The sequence below is a fragment of the Carcharhinus amblyrhynchos genome, unplaced genomic scaffold (assembly GCF_965287045.1).
Source record: "Carcharhinus amblyrhynchos unplaced genomic scaffold, sCarAmb.v2.hapA scaffold_49, whole genome shotgun sequence".
In the NCBI taxonomy this organism is placed as follows: domain Eukaryota; kingdom Metazoa; phylum Chordata; class Chondrichthyes; order Carcharhiniformes; family Carcharhinidae; genus Carcharhinus; species Carcharhinus amblyrhynchos.
Genome location: NW_027649790.1, coordinates 2,113,342 through 2,138,086, shown reverse-complemented (window position 1 = coordinate 2,138,086; position 24,745 = coordinate 2,113,342). Strand labels below are relative to the sequence as shown.

Below are 24,745 nucleotides of genomic sequence, written 5' to 3'. Positions count from 1 at the left end.
AGAATTGAAGGTGTGCAGAATTCTTGAAGGACTGTGGATTGCAGCAAGAGGGAGAGGACACCTTTGATGAATTTGTAAACAAAGGCGAGAATTTTAAATTTGTGTTTTTGGTGGGTGGCTTAGGAAGCAATGCAGGTCAGCAAGCACACGGTTCATAGGTGAAAGATGTTAGGATATTGCGGGGGGGGCAAAAGTTTGGATGAACTCAGGGTTATGAAGAATGGAAGATGGGAGGTTGGTTAAACAGCGCAAAAAGGCTACAGGCTTAGTGTAGCCTATGTTGTAGGTGTATTGAATACAGAAAAGCCCAATAGGCAGCAATAGTGGTTTGGAAATTATTTAAGGGAGAACGTGAGTGCTGACATACTCTCTTCCATTTAATTACATTGGGAGAAAAATATAAGAGTCACGTAGCAACCGACTCAAGAACAGCTTCTTCTTCCCTGCTGCCATCAGACTTTTGAATGATTCTATCTTGCACTAAGTTGATCTTTCTCTAGACCCTAGCTATGACTGTAACACTGCATTCTGCACTCTCTCCTGTCCTGCTCTATGAACTGTATGCTTTGTAAAGCGCGCAAGTAACAATAGTTTTCACTGCATGCTAATATATGTGACAATAATTAATCAAATCAAAACACGTATCTAAATGTTATATTTTAACACCTATTTAAGATTTTTTTATATACAGGTTAAGTATTATTTTCACTGAGGACGCATTTAATTATGTGATGTATGATTTGGTACATTTATTGGTATTTTGGGGTCTATTACAAATCTGAACACAAATTTGTGTTTTTTTAAATTTCATATAAATGATTCCTCAGTTCAAAGTGACATTACTTTCCAATCTCTTTTTCTAAGCAATGGCCTTTCCTCAAACCAGTGGCATGAATTGCCAAATGAAGTTAATTGATGCGTCCGTACTTGAGAATGTCTACTTTAACTGAAACAAAATTGAATTAGTATTGAAGAAAGTAAACAGTCACATAAAATAACTCACTGCAAGTTCCTTTTCAGGCAAATTCAAAGATTTTAGAAGATGTATTTTGGCAACTTTAAGAAACCATTATAACCCCTTTGGGGGCAAGCAGTATTTTTCCCCACAGTACAACAGTGACTTCACTTCAGAAAGTACTTAGCTGAAGAGTGCTTTGGGATGCCCTGAGATCATTAAGGGTCCTTTCCCTTCCCTGAAATAAATAGACGCATAAGAGGCACAGATCAGTAACACAATGAATATTCTCTAAAAAGACTTGCATTTATATAATGCTTTTCCCAGACAATGGAACAAAATGCTTTGTGAGCAATTCTAGTTTTGAAGTGTATTCATTGTTGCAACATAAGAGCAGCCAATTTGCACACAGCAAACTCCCACAACCAACAATGTAATAGTGGCCAGATAATGTGTTTTTACATAAGATCATAAGGACAAGGAGCAGGATCAGACAGTTCAGCCCCTTGAACCTGCAACGCCATTCTATTTGAACATGGCTTATCTCATCTCATTTTGATTGATAAACATTGACCAGGATACCAGGGATAATGCCCTGACACGCCTTAAACATAAAGGGATCTTTTGCATTCAACTGAAGGCAGCTAGGCCTCAGTTTAATGCTAATGCCCCATCTGAAAACAGTTTGCTTATTGGCATGCCATCAAGCACCTTAACCATTCAGTCCCTTCACCACTGACGCACAGTGTACCATCTACAAGAGGTACTTTGCAACTCATAAATGTTCCTTCAGCAGCACCTTGCAAACCGATGACCTCTATCACCGCGAAGAAAAAGGCAGCAGATACATGAGAACACCACTGAAGCCCACACTATCCTGGTTCTGTTTTGATTTGATTTATTATTGTTACATGTATTGGTATATAGCGAAAAGTATTGTTTTTTGTGCACTACACAGACAACACATACCATTCATAGAGAAGGAAAGGAAACATAAGAAATATAAGAAATAGGAGCAGGAGTAGGCCATCTAGCCCCTCGAGCCTGCCCCGCCATTCAATAAGATCATGGCTGATCTGTCATGTCTCAGTTCCACATTCCCGCCCTCTCCCCATAACCCTTAATCCCCTTGCCTATCAAAAACCTATCAACCCGCGTCTTAAAAATATTGAGCGAGGCAGCCTCCACCACTTCAACAGGCAGAGAATTCCAGAGATTCACCACCCTTTGAGTGAAGAAGTTCCTCCTCAACTCTGTTCTAAACCGCCCCCCCCTTTATCTTGAGGCTGTGCCCTCTAGTCCTACTGTCCTTTCTGAGCGGGAAGAGCCTCTCCACCTCTATCCTATCCATCCCATTCAAAATCTTATATGTCTCAATGAGATCTCCCCTCATTCTTCTAAACTCTAACGAGTACAAGTCTAGTTTATTCAGGAGAGAGTGCAGAATGTAGTTAACAGTCATAACTAAAGTGTAGAGTAGAGGAAGATCAATTTAGTGCAATGTAGGTCCATTCAAAAGTCTGATGGCAGCAGGGAAGAAACTGTTCTTGAGTCGGTTGGTATCTGACCTCAGACTTCTGTACCTTTCTCCTGATGGAAGAAAGTATGCATGGGGTCCTTAATTATGCTGGCTGCTTTTCCAAAGTAGCGGGAATTTTAGACAGTGTTAATGGGTGGGAGGCTGGTTTAAGTGATGGACTGGGCTTCGTTCATGGCCCTTTGTAGTTTCTTACATCTTGGACAGAGCAGGAGCCACACCACGCTGTGATACACCGGAAGGAATGCTTTCTATGGTGCATCTGTAAAAGTTGGTGACAGTCGGAGTGGACAAACCAAATTTCCTTAGTCTTCTGAGAAAGTAGTATCAGCATTGGAGGACCAGGACAGGTGATCTGGACACTTAAAAACTTGAAGTTCTCGATCATTTCTACTTCATCCCCATTGATGTAGACAGGAGCATGTCCTCCACTACTTGGAAATATATCACTGTTGCTTCACTATCACTGGGTCAAAATCCTGGAACTCCCTCCCTAACAACATTATGGGAATACCTGTATTTGATGACATGCAGAGGTTCAAGAAGGACCTCACCACTGTCTTTTTGAGGCAATTAGCGATGGGGCATAAATTCTGGTCTTGTCAGTAATGCTGACATGCCATGAAAGGATGAAAAAAAACATTCTACTGGAGTATCAACCTTTTATTTCGTACTTAAGTGCTAGAGCTGGAGTTGGACTTGAACCCACAATCTCTGAGATTCAGAGGTGAAAATGCTACACGACGCCTGGACACCTGTATCCAGCCCCAGCAGCTGCTCACAGAATAATATTCAACTTAGGGACCCTTTTCCCAGTACTTCCTGATGTTTGGATCCACTTCCCATTGCTTCCAGATCTCAATTCAGGTGGCACCCAGTGAGACGATAGTCAGTGTCCCTGTGAACATAAATTGCCTTAACTATTCTGTCCTTATATAACCTATTTCACTAAGTGTAAGACCTTAGTAAATCTGTTTCCATAAATAAAGTACCCGCACTCTGAATGCTCTATCTCTGGCCATTGCCTCATTCCCTTTTGCTCCAGCCATTATTATGGTGTTTGTACATTCAGCCAACTATATGTAACATTCTGGAATTTCCTCCCTAAGTGTCTTTGCTACTCCGCCACTGTCTTTTAGGTCTCTTGATCAGAAAGAAACACCTTTGTCAAAGCTTTTGAATACATCAAATATTTGATTCGATTTATCATTGTCACATGTGTTAGCATACAGTGAAAAGTATTGTTTCTTACACGCTATACAGACAGAGATACCGTTCATAGAGAAGGAAAGAGAGAGTGCAGAATGTAGTGTTATTTTCCTAGCTAGGGTGTAGAGAAAGATCAAGTTAATGCAAGATAAATCAATTCAAAAGTCTGACAGCAGCAAGGAAGAAGCTGTTCTTGAGTTGGTTGGTACGCGATCTCAGACTTTTTGTTTCCTTCTTTGACTTAATTGACATCTTCGTAGAATTCCGACAGTGCAGAAGGAGGCCATTTGGCCTACTGAGCCTGCACGAACAACAATCCCACCCTGGTCCTATCTCCATAACCCCACACATTTACCCTGCTAGTCCATACTAAGGGTCAATTTAGCATAGCCAATCAACCTAACCCGCACATCTTTGGGAGTATGCTGGAAAAAGCTTCTGTCAAATGTCTTGAAGCATTTTCAGATGTTAACTACAACCAAATGAATGCAATTTATTGTTGGATGAAGCATGATTCAGAAATAAGGATTAACTAGGACTCAGCCTTGATCCCTTGTGATTTTTCTGGAACTACCCAGATATCAAGAATCTTATACCGTAGAACCCTACAGTGCTACAAGAGGCCCTTTGGCCCATCGAGTCTGCACCGAACACAATCCCACAATCTTTGGACTGTGGGAGGAAACCAGAGTACCCGGAGGAAACCCACGCAGACACGAGGTGGAGGGCTCTTGCAGGCTGCAAAGAGCCATCAATAGGATGCAGAGCTGGGCCAAAAAGTGGCAGATGGAGTTTAACCCTGAAAAGTGTGAGGTGATTCATTTTGGTAGGACAAACTTGAATGCACATTACAGGGTCAACGGCAGGATTCTAAGGAATGTGGAGGAACAGAGAGATCTTGGGGTTCATATCCACAGACCTCTGAAGGTTGCTACCCAAGTGGATAGAGCCGTGAAGAAGGCTTGTAGTGTGTTAGCGGTTATTAACAGGGGGTTTGAGTCTAAGAGCTGTAGGGTTATGCTGCAACTGTACCGGACGTTGGTGAGACCACTTTTTGAATATTGTGTTCCATTCTGGTCACCTCACCATAAGAAGGATGTGGAAGCATTAGAGAGAGTGCAGAGGAGATTTATCAGGATGCTACCTGGTTTGGAGGGTAGGTCTTATGAGGAAAGGTTGAGGGAGCAGAGGAGGATGAGAGGCGACTTAATAGAGGTTTATAAGATGATGAGGGATTGATAGAATGGACGTGCAGAGACTATTTCCTCGAGTGGATGTAGCTGTTACTAGGGGGCATAACTATAAGGTTCATGGTGGGAGATATAGGAGGGATGTCCAAGGTGGATTCTTTACTCAGAGAGTGGTTGGTAGATTCTTTACTCATAGACTGCCTGCTATGATAGTGGAGTCGGACACTTTAGGAACTTTCAAACGGTTATTGGATAGGCACATGGAGCACTCCAGAATTATAGGGAGGGGATAGCTTGATCTTGGGATTGTGCCGAGCTATGTCCAATGTTGAGGGCCGAAAGGCCTGTACTGTGCTGTAATGTTCTATATTCTGTGAGTGGGTGGGTTAAGGGTGAGTACTAGTAACTGGGTGGATTAACGTAAGTGAGTGCCACTGAGTGGGTGGGTTAGTGTGGGTGAGTGCCAGTAAGTGGGTGAGTTAGCGTGAGTGGGTGGGTTAAGTGTGAGTACCAGTAAGGTGGGTGGGCTGGTGTGGGTGAGTGCCAGTGAGTGGGTGGGCTGGTGTGGGTGAGTGCCAGTGAGTGGGTGGGTTAGTGTGGGTGGGTTAAAGGTGAATGCCGGCGGGCGGGCGTGTTGAGGGGGAGTGCCGGCGGGCGGGCGTGTTGAGGGGGAGTGCCGGCGGGCGGGCGTGTTGAGGGGGAGTGCCGGCGGGCGGGCGTGTTGAGGGGGAGTGCCGGCGGGCGGGCGTGTTGAGGGGGAGTGCCGGCGGGCGGGCGGGCGTGTTGAGGGGGAGTGCCGGCGGGCGGGTTGAGGGGGAGTGCCGGCGGGCGGGCGGGTTGAGGGGGAGTGCCGGCGGGCGGGCGGGTCGAGGGGGAGTGCCGGCGGGCGGGCGGGTCGAGGGGGAGTGCCGGCGGGCGGGCGGGTCGAGGGGGAGTGCCGGCCGGCGGGCGTGTCGAGGGGGAGTGCCGGCCGGCGGGCGTGTCGAGGGGGAGTGCCGGCCGGCGGGCGGGCGTGTCGAGGGGGAGTGCCGGCCGGCGGGCGGGCGGGCGGGTCGAGGGGGAGTGCCGGCCGGCGGAGCGGGTGGGTCGAGGGGGAGTGCCAGCGGGCGGGCGGGTTGGCGGGTTGAGGGGGCGTGCCGGCCGGCGGGCGGGCGGGTTGGCGGGTCGAGGGGGAGTGCCGGCCGGCCGGGCGGGTTGGCGGGTTGAGGGGGAGTGCCAGTGCGTGAGTGGGTGGAGAGTCTGGTTTTGAGTTTGGCGTTTCCGCGCCTCCGGGCAGCGCGCGGCCGCCGTCGCCGAGCTGTTTGTCTGCGGGCGGCGCGCGCTCGGTGGCCGGAGAACAATCTGGAGAGTGAGGTAACCGGGAATGGGGGAGAAAACCGGGAAAACCACCGGGATTGGGGGAGAAAACCTAGGAAAACCACCGGGACTGGGGGAGAAAACCCAGGAAAACCATCGGGAATAGGGTGAATAGACCCGAGAAACCACTGGGAATGGGAGACAAAAGCCGGGAAAAACACAGGAAATGGGGAGGAAACCCGGGAAAACCGCCGGGAATGAGGGGAATAAACCCTGGCGAACCACCGGGAATGGGGGAGAAAACCGGGAAAACCACCGGGATTGGGGGAGAAAACCTAGGAAAACCACCGGGACTGGGGGAGAAAACCCAGGAAAACCATCGGGAATAGGGTGAATAGACCCGAGAAACCACTGGGAATGGGAGACAAAAGCCGGGAAAAACACAGGAAATGGGGAGGAAACCCGGGAAAACCGCCGGGAATGAGGGGAATAAACCCTGGCGAACCACCGGGAATGGGGGAGAAAACCGGGAAAACCACTGGGAACGGGGGGAAAAAAAACGAGAAAACCACTGGGAACAGGGGAAAAAAACAGAAAACCACTGGGAATGGGGGAAGAAAACCGGGAAAACCACCAGGAATGGGGGGAATAGATATGGGAAAACCACTGGGAATGGGGGAGAAAACTGGGAAAACCACCGGGAATAGAGGGAAATAAACCCGGGAAAACCACTGGGAATTGGGTGAAATCAAACCGGGAAAACCACCGAGAATGGGGGAATAAACCCGGGAAGACCACCGGGAGTGGATGGAATAAACTCGGGAAAACCACCGGGAATGGGGGAGAAAACCAGGAAGACCACCAGGAATATGGGAATAGACTGGGAAAACCACCGGAAATAGGGAGAATAGACCTGGGAAAACCACCGGGAATGGGGGAATAAACCCAGGGGGACTAGCAATGGGAGAAATCGGGGAAAAACTGAGAATAGACTGGAATAAGAGGAAAAACTTGGAATAGGGGAAAACCGTGATATATCCAAGATAACCTGGGAAAATAATCGGGAATAACCCAGGAGACGGTGGAATCATTTAAAAACCCAGGAATAGACTGAGGAAAACTGGGAATAACCCTGAGGAAACCTAGGAAGAGGGAGGGGTGGGGAGGGGAAATCAGGAAGACTAGGGAGACCTGCAAAACCCAATGGAGCAGGACTGGGAATAACAGGAATCCCTCAGGATAGGGCGAACACAGGGCTGAACCTGGGAAGGTGAAGTCTGGGGAATAGTTGAGGAGTGCGAGGATCCCAGGTGGAGTGAAAGCAAGAAGGGCAGGAAATGGAGGAGGGGAGGGAGAGTCATAGGATTTGGTGGTTTTAGTTGTGGAGTAGTCAGGAACTTGGGAGCAGAAGAGAGAGAGAGAAGGGCAGTGGGGGTTAGGAGGAGGATTCGGGAGAGGGCAGTGTGGCCAGGAGAGAAGGGATCATTAGGATGGGGTCAGGAAGGTAAAAGCTGGGAAAGTGATCATGGCAAAGTTTTTAAGATAGTGAAGGTGGGTTTGGGGGTGGGGGGAGGTTATGTAGGGAGAATGGCTATGGAGTGAGGACTGTTTGGTGATCTCTTTAGTAAACCTGGAGGAGATTGTGGGGAAAGCTAAGGGCAGTAAATATTAGACACTTCTATGTTTCTAAAGCACATGGGACGAATGGGATCAAAGGTTATGGGGAGAAAGCAGGATTAGACTGTTGAGTTGGACAATGAACCATGATGGTAATGAATGGCGGAACAGGCTCGAAGGGTCAAATGGCTTCCTCCTGCTCCTATCTTCTATGTTTCTAATCAATCCAGTAGGAAACTTAGGTGCAACTTCTTTTCCCAGTGGTGGTTAAAATGTGAAGCACGCTACCATGAGTTGAGACAAATGGCATACGTTATTTAAAGGGGAAACTGTGGGGAAAAAAAACTAATCAGACTGCATTGTTTGGAGTGTGATTTAAAACCATGTTTTCTGACTTGGGTGTGTGTCAAATTGTGGTAAAATGTTGACCAAATGGGAAGTAATGTGGTTTGAAAAAAGAGGAATTAGTACTATTTGAGAGGAATGAAAGTCTCCAGCTTTTTTGTTACAAGCTAAAACATAATGGTCGTTTCTTCAACTGCAAAATCAATTAATTGCTTGAACTGTTGATTTATAGCATATTGTACTGTGATGTTGTGGATTGCATTTTAAAATCTGTATCATGGTCTCTGTACAATGCTAAAATTAATTAAATTAAAATTAATGATATTGTGTACTGTTTGACCTGTGAAGATAGAGGTGAGAGCTTTGAGGCAGGGAGAGTAGACGTGTAAACAAGTTTTAAAGCTGAATTCACAGGCTTTTATCTGGCCTGCCTGGTAGTGATTACATTGTGAAGATAGGCTCGATGTCTGATGTGTGGGTCATCTGGTAATCAATAAATGTTGTGTCTATAGTGCAGAAATTGTCCAAAAAAATTGTTATTGCTATGCGCAAAAGATGCCAACCGTTATGTAATAGCTTGTCATTATAACACTTGTGAATTTGATCTTTAGCTGTGGGAAAAATTCAAGGATGAACTTTTTCTTCAGAACAACAAATTAAAGGCTTACACTTTTTAGATTCATTTTAACCTTGTGCAGGAAATCTTTTCCAAAACAGATGTCTAACTAGTTGCAGACTTTGATCCTCTCTCTTTCTGCTGGTTGCATTCCGTAATATAAAATAATTGGATGCTCTGGCACAATTTGGTAGTTCTTTGATTTGATTTATTATTGTCACATGTATTGGTATACAGTGAAAAGTAGTTGCTTGTGTGCTATACAGACAAAGCATACTGTTCATTGAGCACATCGGGGAGAAGGAAAGAAGTTGCAGAATAAATGGTATGTCCCATAACACTTTATAGGTATTTTGAAGTATAGTCACTGTTATAATATAGGGAAGCTACCATTCAATCTGTGTGCAGCCATTCTTATAAACATCCATGTGATAATAATCAGATATCCTATTTCTTACTGATATTGACTGGGAGATAAATATCGGCCAGGGCATAATTCTCCTAGTATTTGAAATAGTACCATGAGATCTTTCTACATGGAGTTTTTTAAAACTCAATTTTTAAAGTTACAAAGCCAGTGCTGCAGGCCCAAATCCATCTCCTTGCTTATTCCAAAAAACAAATTCAAATTGAATCCAATTCATCGTCCCCACAAGAGAGGCAAACGAGGTCCAAGCTGACATCAAAAGACTTTGTGCCTCTCTTGAGCTTGATCTGATCCTTGCTTGAGAGGTCAGACAAGGCAACTGTTTAACACCTCATTTGAGAGATGGAACTTCCTTGGTACTGCACTGGAATGTCAGGCTGGGTGCAACTGAGCCACACATATTCATTTTGTTCCAGCTTTTGTCCATAGTTTTTTTGCATGTCGTGTATATCTATTTAATTTTGCTGGTTGTCATGTTTTGTTATACCCATTTATAATGACTACATTTATCAACTAGAGATAGGAAACTGGATAAGAAACAGACTGTAAATAATTGTGAAATTATTTATAGGCACTCAAACGGTACTTTTTTGGACATCACAGCTATAACTGGAAATCAGCAATTATCTCCTACTGATTTTGTGTCAGTACGTTTTTATGGTTGGCTTCATTTTTTATATATTGCACTGTGACCAGCCTTCAGGCTGTTAGAATAGCCAGAAGCTGCTAGTTTATTCATTACATTTTTTTGGTTAAATGTAGAAGAATAGGTTCATAGACATTTACAACACAGAAGGAGACTATTTGGCCCCTTGTGTCCACACCAGTCAATAAATATCTGATTACACTAATCCCACTTTCCAGCACTTGACCCATAGCCCTTAAGGTTACAGCAGCACAAGTGAATCTCTAAATATTTCTTAAATGATAACCAGAGCTTCTGAGTCTACAACCCTTTCAGGCAGTAAGTTCCAGACTTCCACCATCTCTGGGTGGAAAAAGTTTCTCCTCAACTCCCTTCTTAGTCGTCCACTTTAAATTTATGCCCCCTGGTTATTAACCTTGCTATTAATGGGAAAAAAGGCCTTCTTATCCACCCTATCTGTGCACCTCAGAACTTTATACATCTGTATCAGGTCCCTTCCAACTATTTCTGCTACATGGAATACAGCCCCTGCTTATCCAGTCTTTCCTCAGAGTTCAGACTCTCCAACCTAGCCTCTGGTAAATCTCCCTGTATCCTCTTCAGTGCAAGCACAACCTTCCTTTAATGTGACCAGAACTTAAAGCAATGCTCCAATTGTAGCCTAACCAGTGTTTTATCCAGTTCCAGCATGGCTAATGAAGGGAAGGATCCCATATGTTTTCTTAACCACTTTAATTACCTGCCCTGCCACCTTCTGGGATTTGTGGATGGCATTCCAAGGTCCCACTAACTTCACTACTTTCCAGATAATATTCTTCGACCCGTTTGCCCTCCCCAAGTGCATTATCTCTCATTTTTCTGTGTTGAATTCCATTTCCCACCTGAACATGCCATTGATATCCTCCTGCAGTCTATGGCTATCCTCCTCGCTGTTTGATACCCTACCAATTTTCATGTCAGCCAGGAACTTCTTGATCATATGCTCTACATTTAAGTCTAAATCATTAATGTACACTACAAATGGCAATGGCCCCAGCACTGAGCCCTGCAGAGGCCTACTGAGAACAAACTTCCAGTCACAGAAATGTCTCGCGATCACTCTGCTTCCTGCTTCTCAGCCAATTTTGGATCCAATGTGCCACTTTTCTTTGGATTCCATAGGCCCTTATTTTCTTGACCAGTTTGCCACGAAGGACCTTTATCAAAATGCATTACCTTTATCCACATGCCTAGTTACCTCAAAAACTTTGACTAAATTTGTAAACACGACCTTCCCTTAACAAATCCATGCTGACGATCCCTGATTAATCGCTGTCTATCCAAGTGCTGATATATTCTGTCCCTCAGAATTCTTTCTAGTAATTTGCCTGCCACCAAGGTTAGACTGACTGGCCTGGTCTGTTTCCCTTTTATAAGAATGGGACAATGTTAGCAGTCCTCTGGCACTTCAGCTGTGTAAAAAGTCTGACAACACCAGGTTTTAGTCCAACCTATTTATTTGATAATATACTCACAAGCTTTCGGGGTTAGCCCCTTTGTCAGGTGAATGGAGAGTTCTGGCCTCAGACAGAGGCCAGAACTCTCCATTCCCCTGACGAAGGGGCTAACCCCGAAAGCTTGAGTATATTATCAAATAAATAGGTTGGACTAAAACCTGGTGTTGTCAGACTTTTTACTGTGTTTACACCAGTCCAACGCCGGCATACCCACATCACTTCAGCTGTGGCCAGAGAGGATTTGAAAATTATCCCCATTTCCTTGATATCTCTTTTGCCTCCTCCAACGCCCTGGGAGACATCTCATCTGGGGCTGCAGATTTATTCACTTTTAAAGCTGCTAAACTTGCTAGTACCTTCTCTCTCCCTTTCTAATTTAATTTCCTCTGATGTTTGACAGCCTTCCCGCTGATGTCTATGCCTGCGTCTTTCCTTTGTGAAGACCGATGCAAAGTATTCTTAGAGGGCTGTATCTGCATTTTCCAGATCCACTAATTGGCCCTACTCTTTGTTATTTTCTTGTTCTTTATATATTTTAAAAAATATTTACGCTATCCAAAGCTTTTTCATGCACTATTAGCTTTTCTAATTTCCTTTCAAGTTCCTCTTTGCACTGTTTATGCTCCTTTAGGGACTCTGCTGTATTGAATTGAAAGCTTAATTTTTTTTTCTTAATCCTGACTTTTAAGTCTCTGGACATCCAAGTTTCTCTGGTCTTGATCCTTGGAATGGCTTCGGTTGATTTTCAAGAGTCTGATTGCTTCTGCAAAGTAATGTTGTTGTTTTCCTGATATCCTACATTTTATTGAATGCTATTTGATATGGCACTGCATTGTTTATCACAGCATGTGGGGTAAACATCATTGCAAGTGAGTTATGTGAGTCATTTCATGACTAATTAACACAGAGGCCCTCTTGTTCTGGTCAAACACTCAAGAATCTGGTAAGCTAATGTATCGAGTGAGTTGGGTGAAACACATAAGAAATACATAAGAAATAGGAGCAGGAGTAGGCCATCTGGCCCTTCGAGCCTGCCCCGCCATTCAATAAGATCATGGCTGATCTGTCGAGGCTCAGTTCCACTTTCCCGCCCTCTCCCCATAACCCTTAATCCCCTCTCTTATCAAAAACCCATCAACCCGCTTCTTAAAAATATTTAGCGAGGCAGCCTCCACCACTTCAACGGGCAGAGAATTCCAGAGATTCACCACCCTTTGAGTGAAGAAGTTCCTCCTCAACTCCGTTCTGAACCGCCCCCCCTTTATCTTGAGGCTGTGCCCCCTAGTCCTACTGTCTTTTTTGAGCGGGAAGAGTCTTTCCACCTCTATCCTATCCATCCCATTCATCATCTTATACGTCTCAATGAGATCTCCCCTCATTCTTCTAAACTCTAACGAGTACAAGCCTAGTTTATTCAGCCTCTCCTCATAGCTCAACCCCCTCAACTCCGGTATCAGCCTAGTAAACCTCCTCTGCACTCCCTCCAGGGCCAAAATATCCTTGCGCAGGTGCGGCGCCCAAAACTGCACACAGTACTCCAGCTGCGGCCTCACCAATGCCCTATACAGCTGCAGCAAGACCTCCCTACTTTTATATTCAATCCCCCTCGCTATGAAGGCCAGCATCCCATTCGCCTTCCTGACCACCTGCTGCACTTGCAGGCTGGGTTTTTGCGACTCATGCACAAGGACCCCGAGGTCCCTCTGCACCGTCGCCTGCTGCAGTTTTTCGCCACGTAAGTAATAGTCCTTCCTACCATTCTTCCTACCAAAGTGGACCACCTCACACTTGCCAACATTAAATTCCATTTGCCATTTCCTGGCCCATTCGCCCAGCCTATCTAGATCCTTCTGCAGACTCTCCACACCCTCCGCACAATTTGCCTTTCCCCCAATCTTGGTGTCATCAGCAAATTTCGACACCCTACACTCGGTTCCCTCCTCCAGATCATCTATATAAATGGTAAATAGCTGAGGCCCCAGCACCGACCCCTGGGGCACCCCACTAGTCACCAACCGCCAATCCGAATAGCACCCATTGACCCCCACTCTCTGCCTCCTATTTGACAACCAATCCTCTATCCACGCTAACACCCTACCCCCAACTCCATGTCCTCTGACCTTCTGCAGTAACCTCTTGTGAGGTACCTTATCAAACGCCTTCTGAAAATCCAGAAAGACCACATCCACCGGCTCTCCTCTATCCACCGCCCTAGACACATCCTCATAGAACTCCAGTAAATTTGTCAGACACGACTTCCCTTTAATGAAACCGTGTTGCGTCTGCCCTATCAAGCAATTCCCTTCAAGATGCCTCGCAATTTCCTCCTTAATGACGGATTCTAACATTTTACCTACCACAGACGTTAAACTAACCGGCCTGTAATTCCCCGCCTTTTGCCTGGCACCCTTCTTAAACAACGGCGTAACATTAGCCGTTTTCCAATCCTCCGGCACTTCCCCGGAATCCAGCGACGTCTGGAAAATAACCACCAAGGCATCCACTATCACCTCCGCCATTTCTTTCAGAACCCTCGGATGCATTCCATCCGGTCCTGGGGACTTGTCCACAATCAGCCCCTCCAGTCTGTCGCGCACCACCTCTCTAGTAACAGTAATGTCATTAAGACCCTCCAGTCCTACCACCTTTCCATCGCTAACACCCGGCAAATTATTCACGTCCTCCTCCGTGAAGACAGAAACAAAAAAGTTATTCAAGACCTTAGCCATATCCCCATCCCCTACCACTAGGTCCCCTTTCTCATCCGCTAAGGGACCAACGTTCACCCTAGCCAGCCTCTTCCTTTTTATATATTTATAAAAACTCTTGCTATCCTTTTTTATATTAAGCGCTAGCCCAGCTTCATAGCTTCTTCTACCCTCCTTTATCAACTTTTTTGTCAATCTTTGTTGACATTTAAACCTTTCCCAATCCTCTTCTCGCCCACTGCTCTTAGCTACTCTAAATTCCTCCGCTTTTAATTTAACACTTTCCTTCACCTCCTTCGTTATCCACGGCTTATTACCTCTCTTCCTACTGTCCTTTTTAACCATCGGAATAAATTTCTGCTGAGCACCAAGAAAGATCTCCTTAAAGATCCTCCACTGCTCCTCAGCAGACCTACCTTCCAACGCGCTCCCCCAGTCCACATTCGCCAATTCTTCTCTCATCCTACCATACTCCCCTCTATTCAAACAAAGGACACGTGTCCGGGAACCCACTTTCTCCTCCTCCATCTGCAACAGAAACTCCACCATACAATGATCACTCTCTCCAAGAGGATCCTTCACCTCAAGGTCCCTAATTCTACCCGCCTCATTACATAGCACCAGATCCAAGATAGCTCGCTCCCTCGTCGGCTCCAACACACACTGTTCCAGGAAACTATCCCGGCAGCATTCCAAGAACTCCTCCTCGAGCCCACCTCGTCCAACATGGGTCGACCAATCAATATGCAGATTGAAATCCCCCATAACTACTGCCGTCCCATTCCTGCACGCCGCACTTATTTGCGCGTTAACAGCCCGCCCCACCTCCAGATCATTATTCGGGGGCCTATAGACGACACCCACCAGCGTCTTCCTCCCTTTGCTGTTCCTAATCTCCACCCACAACGATTCCACTTTCTGCTCTTTGGCTCCGATATCATCCCTTGCTACCACCTTGATGCTGTCCTTAATCAGCAGAGCTACGCCACCCCCTCTTTCCTCCTGCCTATCCTTCCTAAACACTTGATAGCCCTGTACATTCATCTCCCAGTCCCTGTCACCTTGCAGCCACGTCTCTGTAATGGCCACCAGATCGTATCCATTTGTGTCGATCTGCGCCACCAGCTCATCCACTTTATTCCGAATGCTTCGTGCATTCAGATAAAGCGCTTTCATCCCAGCCTTCTTCTGGACCCTATTTGCCATAACGCCACCACTTGGGACATCCTCAGCCTCTTCCCTTACCTGTACCCTATCCTTAACTGTAGACCTCCTAACATCACCTACCCTCGCACCCTCCCCCCCCCTAATTAGTTTAAAGCCCTGTCTACAGTCCTCTTTACTCGATTCGCCAGCACTCTGGTCCCAGCACGATTCAGACCAACCCCATCCCGCCCGAACAAGTCCCACCTACCCCAATACTGGTGCCAATGCCCCATAAATTCGATCCCATTCCTCCCACACCAATCTCTGAGCCACCCATTCACTTCCTTTATCCTGTCAACCCTACGCCCGTCTGCACTCGGTTCAGGCAGTAGCCCAGAGAAGACCACCTTGTCGGTTCTACTTTTTAATTCCATTCCCAGCTTCTCATACTCCCTCCCCAGATCCTCAGTCCGCACTTTGCCTACGTCGCTGGCACCCACATGTACCACCACAACTGGGTTCTCACCCTCCCACTCCAGATTCCTCTGCAGCCCAGCTGCGACATCCTGTACCCGAGCACCAGGCAGACAACACACCCTTCTGTGCACTTTGTCATTGTGACAAAGGACAGTGTCAATACCCTTCACCCCACTATCTCCAATCACTACTACGTTCCTTTTCCCCTTCTCTTTGCCTATGTCCTGCTGCATCACTGTACCGTGTGCAGTTTGCTCACCAACCTCACCTGCCTCGTCCTCTTCCAGAGTGGAAGCAAGAACCTCAAACCTGTTATGCAGATTAAGAGGCTGAGGCCTCCGCTCCTCACCCCCCTTCCTCCTCCCAGCAGCCCCCTTTTGTTCCTGACCCTTAGATTTAGACAGTCTAGAGGGGGTGGATGTCACTTTTTTGGCACCCTCTCTCCCCCTGATGAGCCTCAGTGTCTGTAGCTCAGAGGCCAGCTCATCCACCTTGAGCTGGAGCTCCTCCAGCAACCTGCACTTACTGCAGACATGGTCACTGGGAAGGACCCTGGGGTCCACCAGTTCCCACATCATACAGGAACCGCACATCACATGCCCCTCCATTATTCAATATAATTTGTTGTGGGAAAAAATTTTTTCCTTGTTTCTTGCTGTAGTAGTTTTGAAAAAAAAATTTTTTTTTTCCTTGTTCTTTCAACCTGGCCTTTTTACCTTCCAGCCCTTTTTGATATTAAGCCCTAATAGCTCACTCTGCTTCCCTCTCACTCCGCTGCCCGCTCCGACGCTGCCCGCTATCTACACCAGGCCTCCTTTTAAACTTGGCGCTGATTTAAAGCTGATGGGCCACAACTGCCTGATAATCACTCCCTCACAATTCTTAAAGCAGTAAATACAATAAGTAAATGCTTTAAACAGTTCTACAAAGAACAAAGTGCTTTAAACTTATTTTAAACAGGTTTTTAACAGGTAAAGTCTTAGCTTTCTCTCTGATGCTCCTTCCTCGTCTGCTCCAGCAAACAATGTAAGGCTTCACCGTGTGGACACTTGATAATTAAAGCTGATGGGCCACAACTGCCTGATAATCACTCCCTCACAATTCTTAAAGCAGTAAATACAATAAGTAAATGCTTTAAACAGTTCTACAAAGAACAAAGTGCTTTAAACTTATTTTAAACAGGTTTTTAACAGGTAAAGTCTTAGCTTTCTCTCTGATGCTCCTTCCTCGTCTGCTCCAGCAAACGAAAGGAGAACATCAGGAGTTGCACTAGCCTATAATTTAATTGTCTTTGGGCAATATTAGGTAACTATGGGCTGCTGTTTTGATACTAGGTAAAAGACTGATGTTCTTTGGAACAAACATACTAAAATTGTTTTCTCAGTCCCCAGTCTTTTGTTGCTCCAGTGCATCTACTGTCTGAAATAGTTCCAGCACAAAATAATACCATTCAGCTCCACTTTTATATGCCAATGTTTATGCTTCATATGAGCCTCCTGCCAACCACTTTTATCTCAACTAATAAGCATAGCCTTCTGTGCTTTTCTCCCTCATGTGTTTATATATTTTTCCCATAAATGCATCTAAGCTACTTGCCTCAACTACCCACTGGAAGTAAGTTCCACATTCTCACCACTCTGTAAACTTGTTCCTTCTGAGTTTTCTATTAATTATTAGTGAATACCATACATTTATGGCCTTCTGTTCTAGTCTTGCCTGCAAATAGCTACAGCTTCTTTATCCTGTTAAACCCTTTCATAATTTTGAACATTTTCATGTGGTTTCCCCTCAGTCTTTTTTTCTCAAGAGGCCCAACCTGTTGGGTATAACCTCTCCATTCTAAGGTTGTTCCGGTGAATTAATTGTGCATTTTTCCAGTGCTCCGAAGTCCTTCCTATAATATAGATTTTGGAACTGTTCATAGTGCTGCAATGTGGTCCAAGGTTTTATACAAATTTAACAGTAATTGCACCAATTAATTTCCCTAATTAATTATAAATTATGAATGATTTCCCCCATTTCAATCTTAAATATTTTTATTTCCTTTTTGGATCTTTTCTTCTGATGTAATATGTACCATGCAGTTTGCCTGGTAAATGCCATGACACAGTAATTTAAGATTGTTAACATTTTCCTGTCATTACCTGTGAATTTATACCTAGGAGCCCTATACTTATTCTATTAGAGACCTAACACTTATCCAAAATTTTGTTTTGATTATATTTTTATATTCCTTGATCCAATTTCGTTATTTGTTTCCCTGATTTTATTAACTTAATTCCTGACTACTTCATATTCCCATTTGTCATTCTCTGTCCATGTGCATGCATCTTATTTTAGTTTCAATTTTACCCTAATTTATTTGGCCAATATACGCTAGTTCTTTTTAGTATTTGTTTGGGACATTCTTGATTATTGTTTTAAATATTTACCATTGCTGACCTATTTCTTTGTCAGTGAATTTTTCCAATTTATTTTTCATTGTTTCATTCTCATCAACTTCTTTGAATTTATTACTTTGTGCTTTCTCTGACTCAGAGCAGCACTGCATATTTTTTTCATTAATTTACTTATTTCATGGGATGTGGGCGTAACTGATGAGGCCAACATTTTGTTGCCCATCCCTAATTGCCCTTGAACTGAATGGCTTGCTGGGCTATTTTAGAGGATAGTTAAAAGTCAACCATATTGCTGTGGATCTGGAGTCACACAAAGGTCAGACCGAGTCAGGTTACCCTAAAGGATAACCGGATGGGTTTATATGATAGTTTCATGGTCATCATTACTGAGATGAGCTTTCAGTTCCAGAATTGTTACTGAATTTATGCTCGCCATGGAGGATTTGAACCCATGCTTCCAGACCATTAGCCTGGGTCTCTGTATTATGAGTCCAGTGACATGACCTTCTTCCCACGAAGATTGTTAAACGTAGCTTTGCTTTTTCCACCCGATTTTGCTTCCACGTTTGAATCAAACATAATTATTTTATTTTGGGCTGCATTCAGTAACATGCATGTTCCTTATTTAAAAGGATTTTCCCATTCCTCATAGACATAGAATTCTGCCTATAACCTGTTCCGAATGGTCTATTGACGCTCTTGCAAGCGTGTTTGTATTGGACATCACTCCATAATTCTGTCATTGTGACCAGTAAAAAGTTGTTCAACTCTCGTCCAACTTGTTGATGAAATGTTGCTAACACAATATCCTGTTTCACAATGATTGAAGGATTCAAATCACAGATTTTTTTCCAATGCAGAAAGTGGCCGTTCAGCCTATTGTGTCTGCTGATTGTCTGAATGAAGAGTATACGTAATGCCTCTCCCCTCCCTTCTTTCTGTAACAGTGTACCACCACCTTTTTTAGATAACAAACCAAATGTCTCAATTGAATCTGTCTTCCTCTAGATTTTAACCACTCACTGTATGAACAAAATTATGCTCATGTCTCCATTGCCTCTTTTGCTGATTACTTTAAATCAGCACCCTCTTCTAGATTCTTCTGCTAATGGCAACAGTTTCACCCCATCCATTCTGTCTAGCATGTATCTAGCTGAAAGTTTTTCAGAGCTAATAAAGTACATTTTGAAATGTCGTCCTTATTGTAATAGAGAAAACGTGCTCGCCAATTTGCAGTTGGGAAATTCGCACTGTCGCGGGGCCTGATCATATGTTGCTTTTTGGCAAGGGGAGCTGAACGTATAACTTTCCTGCTTAAGCAGCTGCTGTGTTACCCACTGCTGCAGACATCTTTGAGCAAACAGTGCCAGCTTGCTCAAACTGTGGGCACTGCAAGCCACCCCTTTGGATAATGATTCAAAACAGGATAGTTTGTATACAGAGCAAGTGCAGTGGCAGCAATGTTCGGCATTTCTTCTACAGCAAACTAAATGCAGCAAATCAGAATTTTCTTTCTGCTGGGAAATTGAGCATGTTTGTCTCCCAATAACAGCAGCAGGTACTGAGACTTAAGTACACCTCTGCACTGCCACATCCAACAATCCATCTTAACTCGTCAGCATGGTGGCACAGAGGTTAGCACTGCTACCTCGCAGTGTCAGGGAACCCAGGTTCAATCCTGGCCTTGGGTGAATGTGTGAATTTTGCATGTTCTTCCCATGTCTTTGTGGGTGTCTCCTGTAATTCAAAGATGTGTGGGTTAGGTTGATTGGCCATACTAAGTTGACCCTTAGTGTCAGGGGGAATTATTAGGGTAAATACATGGGACTATGGGAATAGGGCCTGGGTGGTATTGCTGTCAGTGCAAGCTCAATGGGTCGAATGGCCGCCTTCTGCACTGTAGGGATTCTATGCTTCTAAGCATGACATGAGGAAATTGTCCAATAAAAATCCCAAATGCCTTCAGAGGAAACGCTAGTATGAATAGTAGCATGTCTGTTGATCATGTGATTGATGCAAGTACATTTCAAAAATGCTTCTTTGGAAGTAGAATGCATTACGATGGTGTAGTTATAAAAGGAATTGATTTGATTTATTATTGTCATGTGTTAACATAGTGAAAAATTTGTTTCTTGTGCGCTGTACAGACAAAACATACTGTTCATAGAGAAGGAAACAGGAGCATACAGAATGTAGTGTTAGAGCCATAGCTAGGGTGTAGAGAAAGATCAGCTTAATGCAAGGTAGGTCCATTCAAAAGACTGGCAGCAGAGAAGAAGCTGTTCTTAAGTCAGTTGGTACGTGACCTCAGACTTTTGTATCTTTCCCCTGAAGGAAGAAGGTGGAAGAGAGTGTGTCAGGGGTGTGTGACATCCTTAATTATGCTGGCTGCTTTGCCGAGGCAGCTGGAAATGTAGACAGAGTCAACGGATGGAAGGCTGGTTTGCGTGATGGATTGGGTACATTTATGACCTTTTGTAGTTCCTTGCGGTCTTGGGCAGAGCAGGAGCCATGCCAAACTGTGATACAACCAGAAAGAATGCTTTCTATGGTGCATCTGTAAAAGTTGGTAAGAGTCGTAGCTGACATGCCAAATTTCCTTAGTCTCCTGAGAAAATAGAGGCATTGGTGGGCTTTTTTAACTATAGTGTTGGCATGGGGGGAATCGGGACAGGTTGTTGGTGATCTAGACACCTAAAAATGTGAAGCTCTCAACTCTTTCTAAGTCATCCCCATTGATGTAGACGTTCTCCTTTACGCTCCCTGAAGTCGATGACAATCTCCTTCGTATTTTGACGATGAGGGAGAGATTATTGTTGCTGTACCAGTTCATCAGATTCTCTATCTCATTCCTGTACATTATCGTCATCGTTTGAGATCTGATCCACGATGGTGGTGTCATCAGCAAACTTGAAAATCGAATTGGAGGGGAATTTGGCCGCACAATCATAGGTGTTTAAGGAGTATAGTAGGGGGCTGAGAACACAATTCAGGCCCTTTAGTTTTCCTCTTTTCCAGCCTAAGTGAGCAACAAAAACTGCTTAAATCTTGCAATAAAGACAGTGGCCTTTAATTTTATTTGCCATGTCACATAAGTGGGGTGGTTATAAAAGTTATTGCAATAGGGCATCCGTTGTTGCATGAATAAAACTTTCCATAATCCTAATTGATTAAATTGAACCAAACGTTTTATGGAAGGAAAAGCACAAATGATACTTGGAATTGTTGACTGACTTGTTTTACAGCCCTGTCAAAACTGGAAGCTGCCTTGGGATTTTTTTGACGATTTGTGATCAGAATTTTCCAGCTGTGGTTATATTTGGACATGCATAATCAAAGGCAAACGAAATGTTTGTTTAATCAGCCTAAACAAAGTGTAATCTGGTTAATACGTGGCATAACCACTGTCTCAAGAAATATTATCTTAGGAAAATACCGAAGTTTTTTGTTTTGCAGTTGCACCGTACGAAAAGCTGCGGCCAGAATTTTCGAGCCATTTGTGCTGCGCTGCGGCTGCAAGTGACAGTGGAGAATTTGGCACTCAGCCAAATCTCTGCTCGCTGCAGCGGGGCCAGAAAATCCTGCCAACATGAATGGCTGGAAAATTCCCCCATATATATTTTTGTATTATCTATCTCTCTGTTTCCCACCTTCCTGTTTCCCTCTTACCTCTGTGAGCCACGTGCTAAATGCAGCCAAGAGAATGGGTAGGTGACCTGTGCCAAAGCTCCTGCCAGATCTGTTCAGTCAGAGGCAATCATCAGCCATTTGGTGAGAGTTTCCTCCTTTACTTTCTTCTTGAGCACATATTGAAATTAGAAACTTGACTTGCGATGGGAGTTCTGTGTGTGAACATGCAGCATGTTCAAAAGCTCTGGATACAAAAAGGGTTTGGAACCAGTATAAAATCTCTTTTGCCTTTAGTTCACCCTTAAAACCAAGCTATATTTCTTAAAATTAATGGCCTTGGATGGAGAATCCATGACAGAGAGCTTAGTATTCTTCGTGTTTTATGATGTAATTTTTTTTAAAGTTTATTTGTGTTACAAGTAAGCTTACATTAACATTGCAATGAAGTTACTGTGAAAAACCTCTAGTCACCACGCTCCGGCACCTGTTGAGTACACTGAGGGAGAACTTTAGCATGGCCAATGCACCTAACCAGCATGTCTTTTGGACTGTGGGAGAAAACCAGAGCCCCCCGAGGAAACCCACACAGACATGGGGAGAAAGTGCAAACTCCAGACAGTAACCCGAGGTTGGAATCTAAACCTCCTGATAAGATCTACCATGTGACGGAAACTCCAATCTGGTTAAAGAAAACAAACTATCTTTATATAGCACCTCTCCAGAAAGTAATTACAACCATTTAAGAACTTTTGAAGTGTAGTCACTGCTTTAATAGAGGAAACTTGGCAGCCATTTAGTGCATAGCAAGGTCCCACAAACAGTAATGAAACGTATGACTAGATAGTCTATTCTTTAATGAAGTTGAGGGACAAATATTAGGGAGGATGCAGTTGACCTCCTCTACTCTTTGAAATTGTGGCGTGGGATGCTTTACTCCTGTGGAGCGGCTTAACATTTCATCCAAATGGTGCCAGCTCTGCCTCTGATTCTCTCAGTACTACAGCGGACTGACAGCCTTCATTTTATGCTCATGTCTCTGGAGTGGATCTTGAAGCACAGCATTGTGACTCAACTGAGCCGTGATTGTTACAATTAAACACAGTAAGAAGCCTGACAACACCAGGTTTAAGTCCAACCGATTTATTTGATAGTAAACTCACAAGCTTTCGAGGTTAACCTCTTCATCAGGTGAATGGAGAGTTCTAGCCTCAAGCCAGAACTCCCCATTCACCTGACGAAGAGGTTAACCTCAAAAGCTTGTGAGTTTACTACCAAATAAATCGGTTGGACTTAAACCTGGTGTTGTCAGACTTCTTACAGTGTTTACCCCAGTCCAGCACCGGCATCTCCAATTAATGTTACTATTAGCCATTATTCTTTGTGAAAATTACTATCTCTCATTTGCTGAGAATCCAGGTGGCTGTTTTACGTTCTCTGCCTACCTGAATCTGGTTGTTGGGAAGGTGTATAAGAATCGTATGGTAATAACTGCCTTTTCTTTCTGTCCCTTCACTGGGGAACTGCTTGGTTTGCAATCTCGTGTCTTGCATCTAAGTATTGAGGAATTCATTGTATTTCTTTGTATAGTGAAATAGAAATTGTAGTTTCTGTTTTTAATAATATTCTGTAACTGCCTGTAAGATTTCAGACAGCTTTGTTGTTTTGTTATGTCACAGTTTACTTTGCAAAATACCCAAAAGAATTGTAATCAGATTTACCTTTTTGGGCAAATAGCTAGGGATCCATCTACTATGACAAGCTGGTGCCCTTAAACATAGTTTTGCCTCAAAAACTTTGCAGTGAATCAGCCTGTGAGCTTTCAGAAGGACTTTAGGAAATGTATTTAATTCCTAGAGAAGTTTCAGCATGATTCCTTACTTTTGAAACATTATCTAACTCCCTAACTTTAGAGTTTCTCTATGTCCCAGAAGCTGGATGGCATCTTTACAGAGGCAAGATTCAAGTGCAAGGGATGAAGCGCCATCAGCCAAAAAATGCAGGTAGAGTATTCACTTTGTAATAACATCCACCCTGCTGGTGCAGTTATTGTCTTGTGTTTCCAAATTGACTGTAGAAACAATCTGTTTTGAGATTTTTTAAAAATGTATTGTTAGGTGTAAGAAACTAGTGGTGAACCCAGATATCTAAGAAACAGAGATTGTACAGTGAGTAGGGCACTATGTAAAAGCAAAAGATATGTTAATGTAGAGTGCAATCCACTAGTAGGGCGTTTTATGCCACTAATGAAAAATTAAGATTTGGGTATAACCATGGGCCATTTTTTACATTGAAATCCATGGCCTTGCCTTTACAAACTGACTTTTTTACATTGCTCACTGGCATTTCTTTTGATCCCAAAAGTGAGGGGTGGGAGGTTTAGGAGGGATTTGAGGAAAAGCTTTTTTACTCAGAGGGTGGTGACAGTTTGGAATGCATTGCTTGGCAGGGTGGTGAAGGCGGGATGCCTCACATCTTCAAAAAGTACGTGGATGGTACTTTTGGCATGCTGTAACGTTCAAGGCTATGGGCCACGTACTGGTAAATGGGCAGGTCAGGGTATTTCATGCATCGGTGCAGACTCAATGGGCCGAAAGGCCTCTTCTGCACTGTAGTATTCTGTGATCGTTTGCTTCTGTGCAGGGTCATGTGCAGAAGAATAATCTGAATCAGACTCTTCCAATGGATCTGCAGAAAAAATGCAGTTGATTAAGTAAAATCATTTTAATTTGTGAGTTTGAAATAGAAGTATTTACTTCACTACCCCCACTCCGTCAATTCACATCTGATCCAAATCTAAATGGTTAGAGCTAAATAATACGGCTGGTAGAAGTTGGACGTGTGCTCCACAATCTTTATGGTTATCTTGGAGTTTAGGAGCAATTTTATTCTTTCATCTCCTGAGGTGTTTTTAAGCTATGTTTTATTGTTTGTCTGAGGAAGATGAATGGGTTGAGTAGAGTCCATGATCAATACTATTGCATATGATTTATACGGAACAGTTTTGTTGTCTAATCTTCCTCATTTCCATGTTTGTACGTAATCTGAGATTTG

General features: G+C 44.0%; 1 protein-coding gene across 5 annotated transcripts in view; it reads left to right on the top strand.

The window, feature by feature from the left end:
* fam118b (family with sequence similarity 118 member B) overlaps positions 1-24,745 on the top strand; it is a 47,526-nt gene that overhangs the window by 2,740 nt on the left and 20,041 nt on the right. For 2 of the 5 annotated variants that reach the window (XM_080182248.1, XM_080182245.1), the window contains exon 2: positions 23,605-23,694. In XM_080182248.1, coding sequence (XP_080038374.1) covers positions 23,630-23,694 — 65 coding nt within the window. In that variant the 5' untranslated portion in view covers positions 23,605-23,629. Of the gene's footprint in view, positions 1-6,152; positions 6,245-23,604; positions 23,695-24,745 lie in introns of those variants that run through there. The other 3 variants (XM_080182246.1, XM_080182249.1, XM_080182250.1) reach the window with 3 other exon arrangements.